Genomic DNA, 25,376 nt, shown 5'->3' on the forward strand with positions numbered 1-25,376 from the left:
TGTGCAGGACATATCTCCGTTTCTGTGGTTAGCTGTGGGTGGTTTTAGGTATTGGAGCACTGTTATAACACTTCCTGATCTTTTCATATAAATGATGTTCCTTTAACTAAGAAGATAAAGGAAGACTTGAACCATTCTGTTTGTGCCTCTCAGATTTGGCATGATAGGCATGATCAGAATGAATGCACTCTGAAAGCTGCACTTGCTTTAAATGCTCTGTTATTAATAAACTGTTATTTACACAGGCAAGGTAAGTTTATTTATATAGCACCTTTCATACACTGTGGTCATTCAAGGTGCTTCGCAAAATAATGGCATGATAAGATAATAAGATATTTAAAACAATATATTTTAAAATAGAAGAATAATTAAAATTAAAAATGAAATTAAAAATTAAAATTCAAAATGAAATCAAAAATTAAAATTCAAAATTAAATTAGGATATATGGGCCAAATTAGGAATTACTGTAATAAATGTCTTTCCCAGGTTATCTGATGCTATAAAAGACGCAGGCTCAAATTCAGCAAGCTATTAAGACCGAAAGAGAAAGGCGGTACAGGAGTGCAGAGTTCATAATAATGTTATCGGTCCATACAGTTGAAGAATATAGTTAGCTGGTGTGATTCATAATTCTTAAATACAGAATCTTTGTTCCCCTTTACATTTACATTATATTACCAAAACTATTCAGCCACCCATCCAAGTCATTGAATTCAGGTGTTCCAGTAACGTCCGTGGCCACAGGTGTATAAAGCCGAGCCCCTCGGCCTGCAGACTGCTTCTACAGACATTAGTGAAAGAATGGGTCGCTCTCAGGAGCTCAGTGAATTCCAGCGTAGTGCCGTGATCGGACGCCACCTGTGCAGCAAGTCCAGTCGTGAAATTTCCTCACTGCTAAATATTCCACAGTCCACTGTCAGTGTCAAGTGGAAGCGATCGGGAACGACAGCAGCTCAGCCACGAAGTGGTCGGCCACGTAAAATGACAGAGTGGTCAGCGGATGCTGAGGGGCATAGTGCGCAGAGGTCACCAACTTTCTGCAGAGTCAATCAATACAGACCTCCAAACTTCATGTGGCCTTCAGATCAGCTCAAGAACAGCGTAGAGAACTTCATGGAATGGGTTTCCATGGCCGAGCAGCTGCATCCAAGCCTTACATCACCAAGTGCAGTGCAAAGCGTGGAATGCAGTGGAGTAAAGCGCCACCACTGGACTCTAGAGCAGTGGAGACGAGTTCTCTGGAGTGACCAATCACGCTTCTCCGTCTGGAAATCCGATGGACGAGTCTGGGTTTGGCGGTTGCCAGGAGACGGTACTTGTCTGACTGCATTGTGCCGAGTGTAAAGTTTGGTGGAGGGGGGATCATGGTGTGGGGTTGTTTTCAGGAGTTGGGCTCGGCTCCTTAGTTCCAGTGAAAGGAACTCTTAAAGCTTCAGCACCAAGAGATTTTGGACAATTGGGGACGGCCCCTTCCTGTTCCAACATGACTGCACACCAGTGCACAAAGCAGGTCCATAAAGACGTGGATGAGCCAGTTTGGTGTGGAAGAACTTGACTGGCCTGCACAGAGTCCTGACCTCAACCCCATAGAACACCTTTGGGATGAATTAGAGCGGAGACTGTGAGCCAGGCCTTCTCGTCCAACATCAGTGTCTGACCTCACAAATGTGCTTCGGGAAGAACGGTCAGAAATTCCCATAAACACTCCTAACCTTTGTGGAAAGCCTTCCCAGAAGAGCTGAAGCTGTTATAGCTGCAAAGGGTGGGCCGACATCATATTAAACCCTATGGATTAAGAATGGGATGTCACTCAAGTTCATATGTGTGCAAAAGCAGATGAGCGAATACGTTTGGAAATATACTGTACATATTTACCACGAATAAACAATTTTCTGAAATTTTCCACAGATATCTGGAAATTCTTTTGTTTACAATATACTTTTGACAATGTGTGATCTAAAACAGTATCTCAAAATTTCAAGGCTCCTCCCTCCGTGCCTTTGCTTTTAACCTTGACTTCCCTCATTAACTAAGCCATAGGGGATATCAAACTGGTCTATACAGGGAATTTTCCAGATTTCGAATATATTCTCACAGGGTACCATCTTCTGTTCAGCAGTTGCAAGAAGAATATACAATATTAAAAACTAATATTTATTAAATACCTTCAACAATGTAGCTATATTAAAACCTTCTTCAACACTGGAGGGCTGCGATTAGAGATCAAATTCTGAGCAACCATATAGGATTAAAAGGTATAATTTAAAATTTATTGAATGTGGATGCTCATTTGCAAGCTTGGGGACAAAGATCTGGGTTACTGAGCAGGACCACTGTCAAAATATTTGTAACACCATATACTCTGCTCTGCCAGACTACACTTGATGGTACATCTGCACAAAACTTATCATGATTTACAATATTTGTTTTAAATCAGAGAAAGGTAAATTTATTCATACTTTTTGTCAATCATCTATGTATACTATCTATACTATGTATTTTTTTTACAGGTGGTTCATTCAGTCAAAAGGCACTTTTTGGAAGGTCTATACTTTCTCAATAGTGATTTAGATCATTTTTGATTATAATTAAAAGAACCTGTTTATGTAACTGGATTATCTTGCTAAGTAGTGTTTTCTTCTACTATGGTCTTTTGCCTTTCTCTTTTGTCAAACGTGGCTCTTAAATATCAACCTTACTTTCCATGGAAAAGTAGGAAATGTAGGAAAACCTATTCCCTCAGACAAAATCTGTCCCTATTTTGGAAAATCTAGTATTTGAATTTCAAATCTTTGCAGGTATTTTGAAAGTTTTCAAGCCTTAAGGTTACATTTTATATTTGTGCTGTCCTGATCCAAAAAAAATGTGGCCTCCTGTCTTTTCAGGCTCTTGGAATAGTTCCCATTATGAGACTCCTATTTGAAACTGCTGGTAGAAGTCACGCTTGATTTTATGCACACACATTATCAGTGTAAACCATAGCTGGTTTTCATCTAAATAAACAGTTCCTTAGATTTTAAGAGATAAAATTCCTATTCCTATTGGTAATCGCCACATTGCTACACTCCTTATTTGTATAAAGCGAAACTCCTCTAGACTTTGTCAGTCGCCAAAGTTTTGGCAACTCCTGACGCCGGAAATCGCCAGCTCTCACTAAACAGTAATAACCCCTGGCCGCTTTGTAGCATCGGGTTACTGCCAGTGTGAACGCAGGGCTACACTGTAGGATAGTTTGTCTAGAAAACTGAAAATTGAGCTGAATTGTGGAATTAAAGTCAAAAGGCAAATGCAATCTATTTTTTTTCCACTGATACATCCGTAATATACACACACAGCAGCCATCCAAGGCAGACAAAGGCACAAACAACCGATCTGACCAAAATACTCAAGAGGCCCTAATGTAGTCTGTGACATGCGCCCACCCCCCGGGCCCCTACAATGGTGCCGGCCACGAGAGGCACCAGAGGGAGGAGCTCCGCCGACCGGGCCCCGCCCCTGTTATGCAGCAAGGGCGCAGCAAGGTGAGGTGTACCAGCATCCTCGTCCTCCTGCTCCTGCCATCACTCTCGCGACTTGCGTCCGTCCGGGGAGCTCGGACTCGCGGCTCTCTGCGCAGCGTCCTCGACGAGGTTCGTCGTCGCTGGGTGTTCGGGCCCCACCTTCCTGCCGACTCTCGTGGTAGTCATCGTTGGGGCCCAGGGGGTGGGCGCAAGCCACGTAGTCATTGCACATAATTCAGACACAAAACTAAGGCCCAAAATCCTGGTGCTGGCACATATGGGTGCAGCATTACTACCAATGTGGTTTCTATCTTCTCTAGCATGTGTGGGTTGTTTTGTTTGTGAGTGTAAGCTCTCAAGGTCGGAGCACTTATATAAGGTAATTATGCCCTCTCTGATGGCAATACATTAGATGGGTCTGTTATTTTAAAGCAATAATCCACTCCAACACACATCCTCAAGTGGCTTATTGCCTTCATAAAAATTCATTAAATATAATAATAACTTACTCACAAGGTGAAGTAAGTTAGGGTGATTGACTGAATGATGAACTACATTGTAAGAAACTAGACACATCTTTGTATCAGCGCTTGTCAGGAAAATACCATTTAGCTCTAAGAGTAGGTCTTAGGAGGTGGTAGCACAGCAGCAGATTTCAGTGGCATAGGCAGAAAGAATTGTCACCAACAAAATAGCAGATGGGTGCAAACGGACAAAAATATGCATACTCCTAACCAAAATATTAATGCACTGGTTAGGGTTAGACTATTAGACTGTGATTCTGTATTCTGTAAGAGGCTTATAAAGGACAACATCTTGCTGAACCAAGTTCAAGATAAGAAAACTGCTGGGGACAAAGTCATATGGAACAAAATAAGGCCTGACACATTTATCTCATGAAGTGAAGCCAAGTTAGGAGAACTTCTGTCGAGGTCGGTTAATGCACTGATTTTAAAATCAATTTGAATATTAAACCTTAACTTAGTTTTTATTTTTCAATCCTTCTCATTCATAAATGTTTAATACTTATCACATACTGTATTAACAGAATTTCAGAACAAGCACTCTTAGTTTGAATGAATTAAAATGAAGTCAAATCGTCGCATCGTTCGCTAGCTGGTGTCTAAACCCGCAGGAAATGCTTCCCTCAGCTGTACACCTAAAGACAAATTCCTTCTGGTGTGACAGAGTTGGTCTAAAAATGCTGAGTCACAGTGCTGTGTCTGCCTGTGTCAGAAGTAGGAGATTTAAAGAGTGGGTCCTCCTAGGCAAACCTGATTTAAGACTGGCTTTAATCAAGACACCGTACCAGCTGTCCTCTATGATGACAACAGTTTAGAAATATTATGTTACTGATTACTTGCTGATGATGGACTTCAGACTCCTCACAACTTTACTACCCACTTATTTTCAACATTAACTAAGCTCACATAATTGCTTGTGAAATAAGTAGAAAAATAAACATAACAGATTAGAACCACATTATCATTAAAGATGTAAATGTCCATAAATGCTTTATGCTTTTTCAAGAATTCAAACAATGTGCTTTATTCACTTCATATATACAATGCAGCAACATTTACCAAAGACTGTAGACAGCAGGAATAAAGAACAGCAGCAGAAAATAACGCAATACATAAAGGAGTGTGTTATTTTTACATTATATGAACAAAATTAGTGGGACACCCACACATTACAACCACAGGAGCTTTCATGACATCCCGTGGATTTAGAATGGGATGTTGGTCCCCACTTTGTAGCTATAAAAGCTACTCTTCTGGACAGGGCTGTGTCCGTGGGAATTTTTGCCCATTCATCCAGAGGAGCATTTTTTGAGGTCAGACACTGATGTTGGACGAAAGGTCCTGTCTTGTAATCTCTGTTCTAATTTATCCCGACTGATGTTTGATGGGATTGAGGTCAGGTCTCTGTGCAGACCAGTCAAGTTCTTCCACTCCAAACTCACCCAGCCACGCTTTTATGGACCTTGCTTTGAGCACTTGGGCATAGCCATGCTGGAACAGAAAAGGGCCTTCCCCATACTGTTCCCACAAAGTTGGAAGTATAGAATTTTCCTAAATGTCTTGGTATGCTGAAGCATTAAGATTTCCCTTAAGTGGGACTAAGGGGCCTAGGCCAACCCCAGATAAACAACCCTATAGCATTATCCCTCCTCCACCAAACTTTTGACTGAATCTGCCTGTATTAGCATTGTAGAGAACTATTCTTCTTTAGGGTTACAAATACAGTTAAATTAATAAAATGAAAACATTCTGCACTTCTTGAATATCTGTAGTACAATAGTAAACATCAAATACTGGTTCAAAACATCCTCTAAATATCTGTCCAAGGGCAGTTACATTTTTAAGCAATAAGCAAACTGATATGATTCCAATATTATTGTGCATACCTAGTCATAACACACATATGGTCTTCACAAAAAGCGAACTGACACACACACACGCGCGCGCGCGCACACACACGCACGCACACACGCACACACACAGGCGCACACACACACACGCGCACACACACACGCGCACACACACACGCATGTGCACGCACACACACAAGCGCATACGCACGCACGCGCACACACACAAGCGCACAGGCACGCGCACACACACACGCACACACACAGGCGCACACGCACACACACACGCACACACACACGCATGTGCACGCACACACACAAGCGCACACGCACGCACGCGCACACACACAAGCGCACACACACGCACGCGCACACACACACGCACACACACACACCAACTGCACCCATTTATTCCATTATCCTGTAATCATGATTAATACAATGAATTACAGCCAAGTCTAGTTTGTACTGCTCATTTTGCAAACTTGGACATAACCTTTAAAATAAAACCACCTAATTGTTCCATATTTCTTCCCTGCTGAGCACTTGATGTAATCAGCCTGCTCTCTCTTCCCCTCTCATCTGAACAAACTTAGTCTACAGACCTTTTGAGAAGATGTGTATTTCTGTCTGAAATGAAGGCCACAATTTATCACTGTGTTGTGAAGAGCTAGAAAATTCTCTAAGTGAAAGAAAGTTTTATTCACTTAATAAAGACCTGGGATCCAGGATCTTGTGGGCAAATTCCCTGCTTGTTGGCATGGGGTCAGAGAAACAATACATAAAGACTAGGCATGAAAGGAAATGATCTTGACCATGTTTAAGACCTAATTTAATGTTAGAACAACCATGCTGTGACTGCACACACACACACACACACACACACACACACACACACACACACAAAATGACTTTTGTCCATGTTATTTTCTCTAAGAACAGAGGGGTTCCTGTACCGTGACAGGAATGCTTGGAAGACAAAGCTGTAACTCGGTTTGAAGACTAAGATTGAAGAGTCAAAGTCGCAGTTGGGTGCACAAAGTAAAGAGTGGACAAATGAAAAACCGTTAGATTTGATATTTTTAGGTTTGAAGAGTCTATGTTTAATTTTCTGTTAAATAAATATTTTCTGCTTTTGTCTAACACTAAAAATGAATGACTGCCAGTTTGCACAATCCTGTACATATAAAGGGAAAAAGCTCCTAATAAGCAAGACAAGTATTAATAATATTCACAGATATGGAGCTTATTGAGTAATTAATTACCCACTTGACAGTGTTGGTCAAAATTTAGTTATATTTCTTCACATTTCAAGTTTCTGTGATCTAGCAGCTAAATCACATGACTAATAAGAGTCTCCACAATTTACTAACACTTCAAATGAAATGCCTAAGCTCATTTTATTTGTGTATTGTTGTACGGAGGCTTAATGTCTGTAAAACAATGGCAAAGCAATTATTCCTTGTTTTTTTTTTTTTTAAATAGCACAATGACGAGCAAAAACTCCAAGGTGAAATCCATTACGGCATAGAGTGCAGGCATCTAATGGTGTATTGCTGAGCCTTCACCGAACAGATGGTGGCCAGCATTTGCTGTAGTGATTACAGAACAGGCCTTCATTCCTTTTCAATTAGCCCTAATGAGATGAACGCCTGTGCACTTCCCTCCTCTAATTCAATTGTGCCTTTTCTTTTACACGTATGCTGGCTCTGAGGCAGTGCTTTGAAAAAGGGGCAGCAGGTTGAACACAGATACGTGCACTGTTACTCTCTCTTTAGCGAGACAACTACGTCAAGCGATTAAGGCATTCTTGTCAGCAGATGCCTGTGCTCCACAGAGGGAGGTTTAATAAATAAATAAACAAATCATGAGCTAAGACTGAGCGCAGTATCCACGGAGTCTTTTTAACGCTTGTTTTCAAGGAGCTTGTATCCATAAAAACAAAAACGATGACTCTAGACATTGAAAAAAGTGCAAGTTCTCTTCTAGGTGGGCAAAATGTCTCTCACTCACGTAGCCTCTTCTTCACAAACATACACCCATACAAATACATGCAGATGTCCTTGAGCTGTAAGAATGAATGAATGCAGGGAAACAAGTTTTCTGTTGCTGTGAGTTTCACGTTTTTAAGCACCATCATACATTAACTCACAGAGCACGCCTGGGCCGAGCTTCCATGCCTCAAGTAGAATATAAGAATTAATGTGTGTATCTGCATATTCTAACATTTGTGTATATAACTGATGTGTGTTTTTTGCATTTGGTTAAAACTAGTTTATGAAAAATCTGCATACTGTTCATCAAAGCAGAATTGTACTATATTACATGCTACAGCTGCATTAAGGCCACAGCTGTCATGCCTGGCTCTCTAAGCTTATTTCTTCATCTTCATGAGCACTTAGACACAGTGCTTCTTGTTCCCATAAGGACACTCTATTTATGTGATAAATAGCACTCTCTGGAACAGCAGTGTCTGCTTGATCATTTATTTTCACGTTTAAAACTAGTTCCAACATAACATGCTGCCCGTCTGCTCACCTAACACTAATGCCGCTGAATTAGCTAATTATGGACTTCTGAACAAGTTCATTGGCTGGAGATGTGGCAGACCATGGTAGAAACAAGACTCTGCAGTAAAAATAGAAAATTGTCCGTCGGGGTGAGAAAACAACCGGTCCAAAGTCCAAAAGGAGTTTTGCCAGTTTATTGGATGAAACCGCTGGACAAAAATATTTTATGATAATGAAAGAAATATGAAAAATAAAAATCAAGATAAAAATCATGCTAAATAAGAAAAAGTTTAACAAAGGTGAAACAGAATAAATGAAATTGGCTTGAGAGCCATTAAAGCGCCCATCACCCCAGAAAAAGTGAGTGCGCACTCCGCTGCACTCCTTCTCTCCTCTAGGCCAAAACAATGAGTTCAGCCTTATCTCTCAGGTCTCAACTGTCCGAGTTCTCCCCCCGAACTCTCCCCATAGGAACATATTTTTTAAGTGTTTAAATCTTATTTATTCTTATGCTGCTTGTAGTTGATAAATACAACTTTGAACTACCATTAATTTCTCATCAAATCACAAAAATAGCTAACTACAGAGCCTACAGCCTAAACTGAGCAGCCACTGAAACTAAATTAAAGCCTGTGGGTTTAGCTGGCCACATTAGTGGCGTAAATAAAAAGAAACAATTAAGCATTTTACAATCATAATCTGTTAATTAACCTATAAACCATCATATTTTATCATAGTTATGCTGTATGTTATCCTATAGTTTATGTGCTGCATACCTGTAATATTATATCTCAAGAAGTCAAAGTTGCTCTGGGCAGCATTAGAGTAGCGTAGGGGTGTCCAATCCCATCTGCAAAGGGCCAGTGTGGCTGCAGGTTTTCACCCCAAACAAGCTGGAACACTCCGGACTCCACCTGTTTAATCAGTTGCTGTTAGTCTGTTAGAGTGAAAACCTGTAGCCACACCAGCCCTTTACAGATATGACTGGACACTGCTGGTGTAGCATCTCACAGTAAGTCTATGGCCAAACCACAGTTGTTATAAAGTCAGTGAACCACTCACTGCTGTTTGTTAGACTCATCACTGTTTCCACACTGATTCTCATTAAACTCTTCCAAAACTACAGTGAAAACTCAGGGTCTAATTTGGACTCCAAAATGTGTGTGATTTGGCAAAAAAAAGGTTATCGGACTTTTTTGTGGGTCATGAGACAATAGAAAGATCTCTGTGACCCAACGGTGTAGGAGATATGATCGAAAAAGACTGAAGCTTTGCTGTAGCACTACCACTGGTTCTGCTCGCAAGTCAAGCTGCAGTGTTAAGAGATCATCACAGAATTATGGGAAGAAATGTTCAGGGTTTCAGTAGACTCAAATTAAAGACAAACAGTTATGTGACCAAATGGCGAGAGAGTTTAATAGATTTATTGGACTATTAAAATCATCATCAAATAAATTACTTCACTGTTTACTAAAATAAGTCTTTTAATATAGAGAGACTAAATATCTGTATATTTGTAAGTTGGATTGACATTTTGAGCACACTTTCTCCAGCGCAGTCACTTTTTCCATTATTATTATTTTTTCTAAATATTCTGAAAAAGTATTTAGGGTTACAATCAGCCCACATCATCAGGCTGGTAAGGCATAACTGATAATACTTACTTAGCTTCCCATCATTACATATGTAAACTGCTCGATTTAGAAATAACACACTCCATCAGTCTCCCAGTCATGCACTATACACTGTGAATGAAATATGACTTTTATGTATGTAAGACTGTAACATATTTAGTAACATTTGCTTTGTGTTTTGTGAAGGAGGGGAGTGCAGAGACTAGCCAGGAGACCTCCTATGACCTGGGCTATGTGTTTTGTAAATATTACCTTGCTGTTGCAAATGACACAAACACACCCACACACACACACGCACACACACACATGTAAACATACACAATATCTTGACCGCAAATACACATAACACTCTCCTTCATCTAATTTGTATTTACAAATACACACACATACATTCTTTCACACACAAAGGCAAAATATCTATCACTTATCCCATTTTCACTTTGCGTTAACCCCCCCATCATGACCACCCCAGATATTTGCGCCTGTCCTGTGGTGCTGTGCGACTCCACAGTGCAACTGATTGTCTACACCAGCAGTGTAGAATTATTATTAGCATGATTTCCAACCATCTGCCTTTCTCACGTTGCATTATCCCTTATAGAATGTTTTATGTATTCCTTCTATATTACACATACGTGGGTAAGGTCATACTTTTGCCAGATAATACAAGTGTTCATGCTGATAGCACACTTACAGGAAATTCACACAGCCTGTGCCGGGTGGCGGGGCGATCCACACAAAGCTGAGACTGGTTGTGGGAAGATGACTGACATGAGATGCCACCACACTGCACACAAACTGAGTCCCAAACTGTCGCTCTGACATCACTCCTGAGAGAGAGGGAGAGAGGATGATCATTAATCATAAGCATGAAAGAAAAGCATTGAGGGACATAGAGCAACTGGCAAGTGAGCCCACTTCAATGAGATTAACCTATACGTAACACACACACACACAAAACAGCACACTATACACACGGCCTCTTCTCCACTGCAGGGCTGAATGGTTCTGAGCATAACTGTTCCGAAGAGGTTTCCACATGGACACGGGTCGACACGGAACACTTAAAACTGGGCTCAGCCTGGGTTTTGTTTGTTTTTTTTGGCACAGTTAACCGTACTCAAGGCCACAGAACCGTTCAGCGGGATGAGGTAACGACGTAGCTGTTTGCTGATGGTGCTGTTTATATCGGTATTGTGCCACAACATCCTGCTGCTCTACTTCAAAGCTAAAGCATTCAAATGAATTCAGTTTGCTCAAATAAACAAAAGCAGTGCACAATTTTAAATCTGCCTTTCAATAAACATCAGAGCTTCAATCTAAAACCACTGCAATTTGCCTTAGGGATCAATAAAGATCTGTCCATCCATCCATCCATCCATCCATCCATCCATCCATCCATCCATCTTATCCAGCTACAGGTGAAACTCACTGCAATACAGCCTGTTTTAATAACAGATGCTCAAACAACACCAGTTTAGAGGATAAAGGAGTGACAGACGGAGTCAAACGTCTTTGTGGGGGGTGTCGTGTATGTTGCTATTAGCCTGTTAGCAGTTAGCCATGCATTTGTGTAGTTTTCTTGGGCATTTCCTGGTTCTGATTTAGTGATACAACAGAACAACAGAATGGAAGAAGAAGACTAAACCGTAACTGGTCTCACAAATGTGGACAAGCACAGAGTGGCCCAGTACGGCCCTGAGAACCTTTTGGCTCGATACTGGAAAAGCTGCCAAGGTGTATATGGTCATACTTCCTGTTGACAGCACACCTTTATGTATCCCTCACCAGGGTCACGTAGAGACAGAGTTGCTTCATCTCTGCTCTCTGCTATATGACATTTATATAGCGCTTTCCGAGGACCCAAAGACGCTTACCGATCACAGTTAGTCGCACAGGAAACATAAAACATAATAACATCCAAACAGATGACACAGTAGACAGAAACACGAAAATCACAGCAACCCTAACCCTAACCCTAACCCTAACCCCCGATCAATCTGTGTTGGATCTCTGACCCTGGACTGTCTCAACTATGACCCTGGATTTGCCCTTAATAAATCTCGCACATGCGTCCGCTTCCTCGCCCCCGTCACATATTCACTGTATTCTGTGTAAATGATCGTGCAGATAGAGATTATCAGCATCCATATTATTAAATGCTTTTAAATTTCAGTTTGCTGAAGATAAACATATGACTGGACAAGAACATTATGCACAAAAATGATGTTATGACTTTTTATTTTTTCCAAAACTGCAATGCAAAAAGTGGGACTGGGGTTCATTTTTACTAAATAACTAACAGTAACCTCTACATAATAAAAAAGACTATGTTCAGTTAGACATCAAACTGAGCTGAATCCAATTAATTTGAATGTTTTATTAATTGCATTTGATGCAGTTTTGGTTGAATAAAATGAGCTGTGAGTAGAATTTAGTTATGTTTTATCAGGAACAATTACGATGCAGAAAATCGACAGGTTTTACTCATTGGGAGGTCACAGGTTTCAATGACCTCACATTTCTGCCCAAGGCATTCTGTGCCTCATTGACATCAGTGACCACACGTTTCAGGGCTTGCAGTCCTCCAACTTCCAAAGGCAAGACCTTTTTAATTATTGCTAGGAAACAAACAATTTCCAAGTATGTTGCCGTGGCAGTTGCCCATTCTTTAAGCTAATGAAGCTACCAAACATGTCAAATTTACGCCAGCAGCTGTTCTACTGCGCTTTAGTTTTGATTGAGGAGAAGCCTGTCCTGGACTGTTGAGGTACTTGCAGACGCGATGGGCTCTGATGTGAGATTCACCCCGTTTTGAGGAGACTGGATTCCACCCGTATTGAGCACCTAGAGCACGCCTGGAAACATCGAAAGGAATCAAAATGCGTTTGATGAAGGAATCATTGGTTTATTTGACGTAGCAGCAGCTTTTCAATTGGATAATTATTCAAACTTAACTCTGTAATTTGTGCATGTTGAACTCTTCATATGTAAAAACGAAAATGAGCATCACTTGCTAACAGTTAGCGTAAGTTAGCTAAGTTAGCGAGATCGCCAGTGAGTCAGGTCTTTTAGATGACTGCTGTCACAAAATGTGAGACGTCGTTTTCAGCTAAATTACAAATTTAAAGTGAAACATTACAGAATTTATGGTTTAATAAACTGTGTGTGCACTTCCAACTAGAGCTGCTAGCTAGCAAAGCTAGCTACGTATACTTAGCTTAGGCCAAGTCAATATCTCTGCTGAATGACTGGGTCACTCCGGCTAACCTGTGCTGACCGTGATGGACTCTAACCTGTGCTGACTGCAATGGACTCTAACCTGTGCTGACAGCGGTAGACTCTAACCTGTGCTGACCGTGATGGACTCTAACCTGTGCTGACCGTGATGGACTCTAACCTGTGCTGACCGTGATGGACTCTAACCTGTGCTGACTGTGATTGACTCTAACCTGTGCTGACCGTGATGGACTCTAACCTGTGCTGATTGTGATGGACTCTAACCTGTGTTGATTGTGATGGACTCTAACCTGTGCTGACCGTGATGGACTCTAACCTGTGATGACCGTGATGGACTCTAACCTGTGTTCATTGTGATGGACTCTAACCTGTGCTGACCATGATGGACTCTGCCCTGTGCTGACCGTGATGGACTCTAACCTGTGATGACCGTGATGGACTCTAACCTGTGCTGACTGTGATGGACTCTAACCTGTGCTGACCATGATTGACTCTAACCTGTGCTGACCGTGATTGACTCTAACCTGTGCTGACCGTGATGGACTCTAACCTGTGCTGACTGTGATGGACTCTAACCTGTGCTGACCGTGATGGACTCTAACCTGAATGGGAGACGCTGACAGGCCGAATGACAGAAAAGTAGCCAAGCTAGCTAACTACGGTCTGCGATGTGTGGGGCTCTTAGCTTAGCAGGCTAACCGGCTCGCCCACCGCAGAGCGCATGCTGCTGCTCTCACACGAGCTCAGAGGATAAACGCGTAAATCTGAGGGAGAGACCACACACTGACCAGTGCAGTTAAAACACTCATTTAATGAGGTCAACTGACCTATTTGGCAACTAGCTGCCAAGTGATTTTACATGCTGACAATCCTTTATCACACTGACGTTTGTGAAACCCGTTTATGTGAAATCTGGTTATGTCACTGTTCTCAGGCTTAACCGTGATCTTTTTTTCTAGCGGTTAACTTACCCACCTTAACTGGTCAGCTCCACATTCCCTACATCTACCAGCAGCATTTCTCAGGTATGGAAGCAGCTTCTGCTCTTTCTCTGGCGTGTTTCTGTTTGTTTACGCTCATTTTTCTACATCTGTAATCGTCTAAGATGAATATGTCTGTCTTTAACTGGAGTCAATTTAAAATAACTCATTATTACTCTGTCTGTCTTTCTCATGACTGACTAATAGCCTCTGGGAAATAACAGTTTTGTGATGGTTTTAAATGTTTTCTAATGGAGTTTGTTGACTCAAGTACAGATGTTGACTGAATACCTTTTCACGAGTAATATTAACAACACCTGTCTCACGCAACAACTAAGACGCTGTGTATTTTATCCACCCTGCTTCTGGCTGATTACCGACTCCAGAATCATATCTCTAAGCTATAAAAGCAGCATGTTTACCAGATACGAGAGGCTTGAATGCTTATACAAATGCCGTTAGCCAACATAAACCTGCCTGTATCTGTTTCAGTTGTTGAAGCTAGTCTTTTAAACCTTTACCAAATATTTTATCTTTTACAGCCGCCAACTGCTGCTTCTGGCTCTCAACTGGCCAGAAAATGTCCCAGATACTTTAATTTATACTGTCATTACGGTATTGCTCTTTGTAATATTAGTACATATTGTGCCTAATATTTTCATTTTGATTTTAGCGCATGACATGGTCAGTATTATGTATTTTAACATGTATTTGAAACATTGAAACTTTCTCAGCATGCAGCGACACTAATGCTGGTGTTAGTGCTTGTATGAGTGGATCAGACACAGCAGTGCTGCTGGAGTGTGCACTCACTGTTCACTCTATTAGACACTCCTACCTTGTAGATGCAAAGTCAGAGACAATGGCTCATCTATCCAGTAAAACCAGTCATTTATGGAAGCTGACCAAACAAGATAAAGAGAGGGGAAATTGGTGTGAATGCTGAACGATTGTTTCTCGTATATTTACTACATTGGAGCTCAGTTTAACAGCTGAAGGCCTTGTGTTTATCTTTGCGTAGGCATCATGCTCAAGCAAATCAGTTACTCTAACTTTTACTTTGTTTTTGTTTTCTGGCTACAGAGAGGGTCGTGAAGGTCCCTACTGAACTCCTGATGGACAGTATGTGAGTTCTCATGCAGAACTGGTGGCAGTGCACACTTCTAGTTCCAGGAATCATCCAACATTGTGTCCGTATGAGACTCCTTCCTATGTTGAGCACCTTCTTCAGTCTTTCTGGAAGTTCATCAATATAGTCTGTACCTTGGATTGTAATGGGTGTTATTTGTTGTTTCCTTTGTAATTTACTGTAAGCAGTTGTTGACTGTTAAATCTATGCTAACTAATTATAATTCCTTACGGGTTGAACTTTGCAATAAAATACTGTAATGTGTCATATGGTTGTACTGTGTTCATCACTGATAGACTGCAATTACGTTAATAGTATATCTATTAACTAATTCTATCTATTTACTGTATATTCTCCCCGTGTCTGTGTGGGTTTCCACCAGGTACTTTGGTTTTCTCCCACAAGATATGCAGTCAGGCCAATTAGACATGCTAAATTGCCCCTAGCTGTGAGTGTGTGTGTGTGTGTGTGTGACTGTGTATGTCTGTCTGTCTGTCTGTCTGTCTGTCTGTCTGTCTGCCCTGCGTTTTTGCCAGATATTTAGTAAATGCAAATACATTTTCTGCAGATAGTGAGTAAATATAAAACAATTTTGGTAGATAATACAAAATTTTCCTTGTTAAATTAATTTGTATTTACTCAATATTTTTGGGCTACATTAACTCATAATGTGACATACTATTACTAAATACAACACATTTTAACTTGCTTTTATTAACATTTACTTTTTCCTTAAATTAGGTCACTTATTTAATGCATTTTAATCAAAGTTTAGGTAAGTAAAATTTATTCAATTGTATTATGTGTCACTTGTCATAATTTCTTTCAAGTAACCATTAGTCACATTTTTACAGTGTGAGCCTTTGGAAAACTTCACTGTGGAGCTTTTTAAAACTCGGTTATCCGTTTTTTTGTCTGGACAGACAAAACATGTCCTTTTTTAAAAATACTCATTTTCCTTTTTGTCGGTCAGTCAGCCAGCTGTTTTGAGCTTCAGGACTCATGCACATGTCTGAAATGGCCAATGACCAGGCTGTTCATCAGCTTTGATTATAATGTGGCTTTTCTCGTTATAGGAAAACATGCCTGTATAGAAATGCAAAGTTCTTTTAGCATTAGTGTACTTTTATGTAGGTTTTTGAAAGCAATGCACAAAATATTTTTTCTTTTTCAAATCTGGTATAGAAGATATGTAGTTGTTTTGAAAGGAGAAGTACTCATTAATACTGTTTTAAAAATCGAAACACTGCCCCCTAGTGTTTACTTTCAAGCACTTGACTCCTTCTCCCATCCATAGTCAATAACGTATGTTCACGTAGTAAACGCGGTTCTGCGTTTCATTAAGCTATTCCCAAAACTGCGGCAACAAAACCGAAACCAGCCAGCGATTAATAGGTTGATCATAGTTACTTCAGTAGCAGCATGTCTTCGTCAAAACCAAGAACTAGTAAAAAAAAACTCGAATATAGGAAAGTTAACACAGAATGGACAGCCAAGTACTTCTTTTATGAAGCAAACCATGGCGTTTTCTCATGTCTGGTGTGTTTGGAATGCATGGCCGTGGCTAAGGAATATAATTTACAGAGACATTACGAAACAAAACACCCAAATCTCAGCGAATTACAAGGTGAGGAGAGAAAACAAAAGAAGAAGACTGATAAAGCAACTGGTGAGTCAACAAGGCGTGTTCGAAAAGAGACGAACCTTTGGTGAACCTTTGGATTTAATAACCGGTTGACCCTCCTTTGGCAGCAATAACCTCAACCAAATGTTTCCTGTAGTTGCAGATCACACCTGCACAGCGGTCAGGAGGAATTCTCGACCATTCCTCTTTACAAAACTGTTTCAGGTCAGCAATATTCTTGGGATGTCTGGTGTAAATCGCTCTCTTGAGGTCATGCCACAGCATCTCAGTCAGGTTGAGGTCAGGACTCTGACTGGGCCACTGCAGAAGGTGGATTTTCTTCTGTTGTTGATTTACTTCTATGTTTTGGGTCATTGTCCTGTTGCATCACCCATCCTCTGTTGAGCTTCAGTTGGCAGACAGAATTCATTTTTCCATTGATGACAGTAATCTGTCCAGGCCCTGAGTCAGCAAAGCATGATGCCCCCTCCACCATACTGCACAGTTGGGATGAGGTTTTGATGTTGGTGTGCTGTGCCTTTTTTTCTCCTCACATAGCTCTGTGTGTTCCTTCCAAACAACTCAATTTTGGTTTCATCTGTCCACAGAATATGTTGCCAGTAGTGCTGTGGAACATCTAGATGCTCTTTTGCAAACTTCAAATGTGCAGCAATGTTTTTTTTGGATAGGAGCCACTCCCGGGCGGCACGGTGGCGTGGTGGGTAGCGCTGTCGCCTCACAGCGAGGAGGGCCTGGGTTCGATTCCCCGGCCGGGTGACCGGGGTCCTCTCTGTGTGGAGTTTGCATGTTCTCCCTGTGTCTGTGTGGGTTTCCTCTGGGTTCTCTGCTTTCCTCCCACAGTCCAAAGACATGCAGTCAGGCCGATTGGGCATGCTAAATTACCCCTGGGTGTGTGTCTGTCTGTCTGCCCTGTTGATGGACTGGTGACCTGTCCAGGGTGTATCCTGCCCAAAGACTGCTGGGATAGGCTCCAGCATCCCCTGCGACCCTGACGGAGAAGCGGCAGAAAATGGATGGAGTCACTCCCTCGATGGTGTCCTCCCATGAACTTCATCCTTGTTTAATGTTTTACTTATTGTAGATTTGTCAACAAAAATGTCAGCATGTGTCAGAGATTTCTGTACATCTTTCGCTGAAACTCATATTTACAGGACGACCACGCCGGGAGAGCAGCAACAGTGCTGAACTTTATCCATTTGTAGACAGCCTGTCTTACCGTGGACACGTGAACATCAAGGCTTTTAGAGATACTTTTATAACCCTTTCCAGCTTCGTGTAAGTCAATTCTTGAACATAGGTCTTTATGGTCAAGGCTTGGTTCACATCAGGCAATGCTTCTTCAGAACAGCAAACTCAAAACTGGTGTGTGTTTTTTTTATAGGGCAGGGCAGCTTTAACCAACATATCCAATCTCATCACATTGATTGGACTCCAGGTTGGCTGACTCCTGGCTCCAATTAGCTGCTGGAGAAATCATTAGCCTAGGGGTTCACATACTTTTTCCACCCTGCACTGTGAATGCTCACATGTTGTGTTCAATAAAAACATGAAAACATTCAACCCAAATTCCAGTGAAGTTGGGACGTCGTGTAAAACATAAATAAAAACAGAATACAATGATTTGCAAATCCTTTTCAACCCGTATTCAATCAAATACACTTCAAAGACGAGATATTTAATGTTCAAACGGATAAACTTTATTGTTTTTTGCAAATATTCACTCATTTTGAATTTGATGGCTGCAACACGTTCCAAAGAAGTTGGGACATGGGCAACAAAAGACTGGGAAAGTTGAGGAATGCTCAAAAAACACCTGTTTGGAACGTTCCACAGGTGAACAGGTTAATTGGAAACAGGTGAGTGTCATGATTGGGTATAAAGGGAGCGTCCCTGAAAGGCTCAGTCGTTCACAAGCAAGGACGGGCGAGGTTCACCACTTAGTGAACAACTGCGTGAGCAAATAGTCCAACAGTTTAAGATCAACGTTTCTCAACGTGCAACTGCAGGAATTTAGGGATTTCATCATCTACAGTCCATAATATCATCAAAAGATTCAGAGAATCTGGAGAAATCTCTGCAGGTAAGCGGCAAGGCAGAAAACCAGCACTGACCTAAAGCAAGACGATGCCAAGCCACATTCTGCACGTGTTACAACAGCGTGGCTTCGTAGTAAAAGAGTGTGGGTACTAGACTGACCTGCCTGCAGTCCAGACCGTCTCCCATTGAAAATGTGTGGCGCATTATGAAGCTCAAAATACGACAGCGGAGACCCCCGGACTGCTGAGCAGCTGAAGCTGGACATCAAGCAGGAATGGGAAAGAATTCCACCTACAAAGCTCCAACAATCAGTGTCCTCAGTTCCCAAACGCTTATTGAGTGTTAAAGGAAAGGTGATGTAACACAGTGGGAAACACGCCCCTGTCCCAACTTCTCTGGAACGTGTTGCAGGCATCAAATTCAAAATGAGTGAATATTTGCAAAAAACAATAAAGTTTATCCATTTGAACATTAAATATCTCGTCTTTGTAGTGTATTCAGTTGAATATGGGTTGAAAAGGATTTGCAAATCATCGTATTCTGTTTTATTTATGTTTTACACAACGTCCCAAATTCACTGGAATTGGGGTTGTATCGTTTTTTGTGCGGTAATAGTTTAAGTAGACTGTGTTTGATCAGAACACATTTAATGACCAATTTATGCAGAAATCCAAGTAATCCCAAAAAGTTCACATACTTTTTCTTGCAACTGTACTTTGCCTACAAGTCAAAGATGCTTCTAAAAACATAAGTATCTCAAGAACAACCATCCAGCGATGCATTTTTGATATGGCTAGCAATTCATACTGCCAGTTGAAAAGCAAAATAAATGACCTCATACATTTTTCTGTTGATTTGGATGAGAGCACATACAATACCGATACAGCACAGCTCTCAATATTCATCCATGGTGTCACTGATACATTCAAATCTATCAAGAACTTGGAGCAGTAGTGCCCTTGTCTGGTAGAACAACTGGGTTTGAGATTTTCAGTGCTTTCAAAAAAACAGTGGAGAAACTAAATGTACCATATGGAGCAAGCTATCAGCCGTAACGACTGATGGGGCTCCTTCCATGATTGGAGAGACGAATGGCTTCACCGGCTATCTACAGAGGCACCTAGGACCAGACCTCACAGCGCAGCTTAAACACTACCGCTGCATAATTCACCAAGACGCACTGTGTGGAAAACATTTGTGATTTAAAGATGGAATGGACTTTGTTGTTTCTGCCGTTAATGTTATCCATGCAAGATCACTGAACCACAGAGAATTTCAGTCTTTTCTGGAAGACATCAGCGCAGTCTATGGGGATGTTATCCATCACACAGAGGTGAGTTGGCTGAGTCGTGGTGATGTTTTGAAAAGATTTTTTGCACCGCAAAATGAAATCAAGCTGTTCTTACAGCAGAAGGGAAAGGACACCTCAGTCATGGAAAACACTGACTGGATTGCTAATCTGGCTTTTTTGACAGACCTAACTGGACACGTAAATGATCTCAGTTTGAAACTGCAGGGGAAAGACAGATCCATTTGCCACTTGTTTGAGGCTGTCTGTGCATTTGAAATGAAACTGAATATTTTTGCCACTCAGTTAAAGAAAGGGAATTTCACACATTTTCCAATGTGCAAAGAGACCTTTACTCACAAGGACTATAGCTGGAGTCGACACAGATGTGTGCTTGAAGACATGAAATAAGTGTTCACTACAAGATTTGGGCAGTTCAGGAATGAACAGGCTGCACTCAGATTACCTGCAGATCCGTTTTTTGTAGATACCGAAACTGCAAATGGTGAATTACAACTTGAAATAACTGAACTCCAGTGCTCTGCAGCAATGAGAGGTAAGCACAGGGAGGTGATGCTCCTAGAGTTTTATCAAGCCCTGGACAGAGAACAGTTTCCCAATCTATTAGCAAATGCACAGACAGAGAGCTCTGTGTTTGGAAGCGCTTACATATGTGAACAAATGTTTTCCTTAATGAAACTGAATAAATCTCCCCTGCAAACAAGATTAACTGATGAGAACCTGCAGGCGGTGCTCAGACTTGCAGACCTGACATTAGTCAGTGTCAGTAAAGTGCTGCAATATCTCCCACTGACCAAGACACTTTTAAATATCTGATGTTATGTGATAATAGTATAGTAGCATACTATAGTACAAATTAATGTGGACAAGTCTATAAAAATATAATGTATAAATTTGCGGCCCCCTGGTGCAGGTGTCTATGTGAAATCGACCCCCAGGATAAAGAAGTTGTGCACCCCTGATTTACATGAATGTCCAAAATTTCATTGATTTACTTTCTTTGACTAAAATGATTTAATATTTTATTCAGAGTAAAATAGACTAAATCAAACCAATCGGACAGCTAAAAAATGCTAAAGTTCTTTGTCAAAAGAATAACACCATGTCTACATTAAAAAGATATATTTCATAAGGACCACCTCTGGAATTATCAGTTTGTTATAGGTGATAATTAGGGTAAGGAGGTTCAGTTCATTGGATGTCAGTCAGGTGGGACTTTGAGTGACCTGTATAAAAAAACATCCCCCTTCAGAGAGTCTTCACCCTCAAAGTCTTTACCACTCACATTCAAGTGCATGCCATGTCTCATTCAGAAGAGATTTCTGTTGACCTCAGAAAATAAAGGACAGATGTTATGTTTGGCAAAAGAGAATTCTGCAGTCCAGCGTAAGACCTTCATCTCAGCTTCTAAGCATGATGGCAGTTAGAGTTAGGGTTTGGGTTAGGGTTAGGGTTAGGGTTAGGGTTAGGGTTTGGGTTAGGGTTAGGGTTTGGGTTTGGGTTTGGGTTTGGGTTTGGGTTTGGGCGGCACGGTGGCGTGGTGGGTAGCGCTGTCGCCTCACAGCAAGGAGGGCCTGGGTTCGATTCCCCGGCCGGGTGACCGGGGTCCTCTCTGTGTGGAGTTCTCCCCGTGTCTGCGTGGGTTTCCTCCGGTTTCCTCCCACAGTCCAAAAAGACATGCAGTCAGGCCAATTGTGTAAAATGATCAAATTGTAAGTCAAATGCTGTTAATGTAATGTTAGGGTTTGGGTGTCATGGTTTGGGGCTGTTTTGCTGTCACGGTTTGATAGAGATATGACTTCTTGATTGTATCCAGAGTTGTAAATTCTAAAGGAGAATATTACGGTGTTGCATTTTGGAATGGCTCAGTCAAAGTCCAGATCTTAATCCAGTAGAAGTGTTAAGTCGAAACTAAAGTGTGTCGTTAATGCAAGAAAGCCCACCAACATAATACAGTTAAAGCAGTTCCTTAAGAAGGAACAGGCCAAGATTCTTCCAAGTCAGTGTGTAGGACCATTAGGTTGAAGTCACTGCTGCTCAGGAGTGTCACACCAGTTCAGGAAAGCAAAGGTTCACACACACAATACATAGATGAAAAACACTAAAAACCATATATATATATATATATATATATATATATATATATATATAATTAGACAATTTGTTTTATTGAGTTCTCTTTATCTATTATACACTGTTAGAAATAAAGGTACCATGCACGTACATGATTCCTTCATCAAGGTACAAACAATGTAAGTGTACCCTCAAAGGTGCAACAGCGGTTTTAATGTCCTTGAATAAGTTTTTCCTAGTGGAAAAATGGACATTTGCATCTTTTTATACACTAATGTTTTAAAACAGAACAATAAATTAAAAGCCTGCAGACGAGGCGGGGTGTGTGGAGTCAGTACAACTTAGAAAATATCATTTCAATGGATTATGGTTCAGATATCTTCCCTGACTAAAGGTACTGAGATGGACCACTGAGGGTACCACCCCAGTGACAAGAGAGGTACTGCCCCAGTGCCAGTGTCGTACCTGTTTTACAAAACAGTTTTGAATATCTTGGTAAGATGGATACAGTTAGGAAAACAATGGTTTGCTGATTGACTTTATGGTGCACCCTAGCCATTGCATGGACTTCATCTGATGAAAGGTTTGATAAACTAGGTTTTGGATAGTGAGAAAATACAGGGATTCCTCAAGGAGAGCTTTGAAAATGGTTAAACTTACACAGAGAAACATATTCCAATGTCAGTGTTTAATTATTGTTATTATTATTATTATTATTATTATTAGTTTGTTGCCTAAACATAGGTTTATATGTCATTTTCTCAACCTAAAACCTTTGCACAGAGTAACTGAACCTGTCTGACAAGCTATTAACCTCTCCAGGGTAAATTTAGGTTTGTCTATCTGAATTTACATGACCACGGATAAACTTTGTTTTTTGCAAATATTCACTCATTTTGAATTTGCAGGCATCAAATTCAAAATGAGTGAATATTTGCAAAAAACAATAAAGTTTATCAGTTTGAACATTAAATATCTCGTCTTTGTAGTGTGTTCAATTGAATATCAGTTGAAAAGGATTTACAAATCATCGTATTTTGTTTTTATTTGTTTTACACAAATAAAGTGTTATAAAGTGCAATAATTAAGTTGGTCAGTGAAAACATTGGAAATCTTTTGTTAAATAAAGTTTCAAGAAAATTAATAAATCACATATTCTTGTTTTTATTGCATTTTACAAAATGTCCAAACTCTTCTGGGAATGGAGTTTGTATATTCAGATTATTGCTTTCCCTATTAATGCATTTGTTTAACAGATCATAGCATAATCGTTTTAAATAGCTAATGTCTGATTGTTTTAATGGTTTCTTGGTTTGATGGAATTTGTTAGAATGGTCTATCTAGGTGTTCATTGTAGAGATTATTACAATAAGCTGCTTGCTGCATGCTTTACAGAGTAACACAGCTCCCATTATGACAGCAGAGCACAATAATATGAGAAGAAAGTTGATTTGATTGTAACAAACATACATGAATTCATTATATGCATACAATGCTATGTCCTTTAGTGACTATTTTGCTAAAAGGTAAAGTCATACAGAAGATATAGTTGGGAGCAAGTTGCATTTGGATGACATTGCATCAGTAAAAGGGATTATGGTTTACATATTAAATATTAAGTATTCAGGAATAGCAAGAAGCAGGGTGCAAATGTGTGGAGGAAAGAGAGCGAGTGCAAGAGAGAGAGAGCTCTTTAGGTTGAGACAGGAAAGTATGTGAAAAATGCACTCCAGGACACAGCAACCAAAAATGATGACAACCAGCTCCTTTTCCCTGTTGTAATCGCAAAATACACTCTAGGCATTTTTCTAGCTCCCCATGAAATGCAAATGAATAGCTTTTCCTTTCATGTCTGAGATTGTTAAAATGATTTTTTATTCAATTTGATTAAAATCACTAGTCTTAGAATGTTATATAAAGATCATTTCAAACAAACACACACACAAACACACACACACACACACACACACGCAAACACACACACACACACACACACACACATGCAAACACACACACACACACACAAACACACAAACACACACAAACACACACACACAAACACACACAAACACACACACGCAAACACACACAAACACACACACACAATCACACACACACAAACACATACAAACACACGCAAACACACACAAACACACACACACGCAAACACACACACACAAACAAACACACGCAAACACACACATACGCAAACACACACACACACACACACACACAAACACATACAAACACACGCAAACACACACACACAAACACACACACGCAAACACACACACACACAAACACACACACACACAATCACACACACAAACACATACAAACACACACACACACAAACACATACAAACACACACACACACACAAACACACGCAAACACACACACACACACCCACACACAGTGCGTTTTTTTGTGTATTACAGCATGGAAACCCTTCAAAGACTCTTTGGTGTCCACTTCAAGGATGTGAAGATCTATAGCTATTGTGCACTGAAATAAAATGAAGACCAAAAATTCCTTTTTATTATTTTCAATAACTGTTATTAAATTATAAATGTCACTAAGACAATGTAGTACCAAAAACGTCATTATCAAATTACGCCCCTGCTGGTTTAGCATTTCCTTCAGCTAAATACATAAACAAAAACATGGGACAAAAGTTGTTTATTTCCTTATTTAAACTCTTATTTATTTAAAAAATTATTCAGTTTAGATGTGAATTGGACCTGAATCCTGTGTTAAAGGCTAAACTACAAAAAGCAAAAGTATTTCCTAGAGATGTTAAATTTGGATTACTGAAACTTACTGATACTTTACATAACAAAGCATGGGAGTCAGCAGTCACTTGTGATGACTTGTATTAATTGACCCCACACATATCAATTAATCTGTAGTTTTTATTGTCTAATAAGCATTTCTGCTTTTTG

General features: G+C 40.4%; 1 protein-coding gene across 2 annotated transcripts in view; it reads right to left on the reverse strand.

The window, feature by feature from the left end:
- The window catches only part of reln (reelin), a 224,008-nt gene that overhangs the window by 154,983 nt on the left and 43,649 nt on the right, over positions 1 to 25,376 (reverse strand). For both annotated transcript variants that reach the window (XM_037540124.1, XM_017717159.2), the window contains exon 3: positions 10,714 to 10,849. In XM_037540124.1, the coding sequence (XP_037396021.1) occupies positions 10,714 to 10,849 (136 nt within the window). The remainder of the gene's footprint in view (positions 1 to 10,713; positions 10,850 to 25,376) is intronic.

Source organism: Pygocentrus nattereri, chromosome 7 (genome assembly GCF_015220715.1).
Source record: "Pygocentrus nattereri isolate fPygNat1 chromosome 7, fPygNat1.pri, whole genome shotgun sequence".
Lineage (NCBI taxonomy): Eukaryota > Metazoa > Chordata > Actinopteri > Characiformes > Serrasalmidae > Pygocentrus > Pygocentrus nattereri.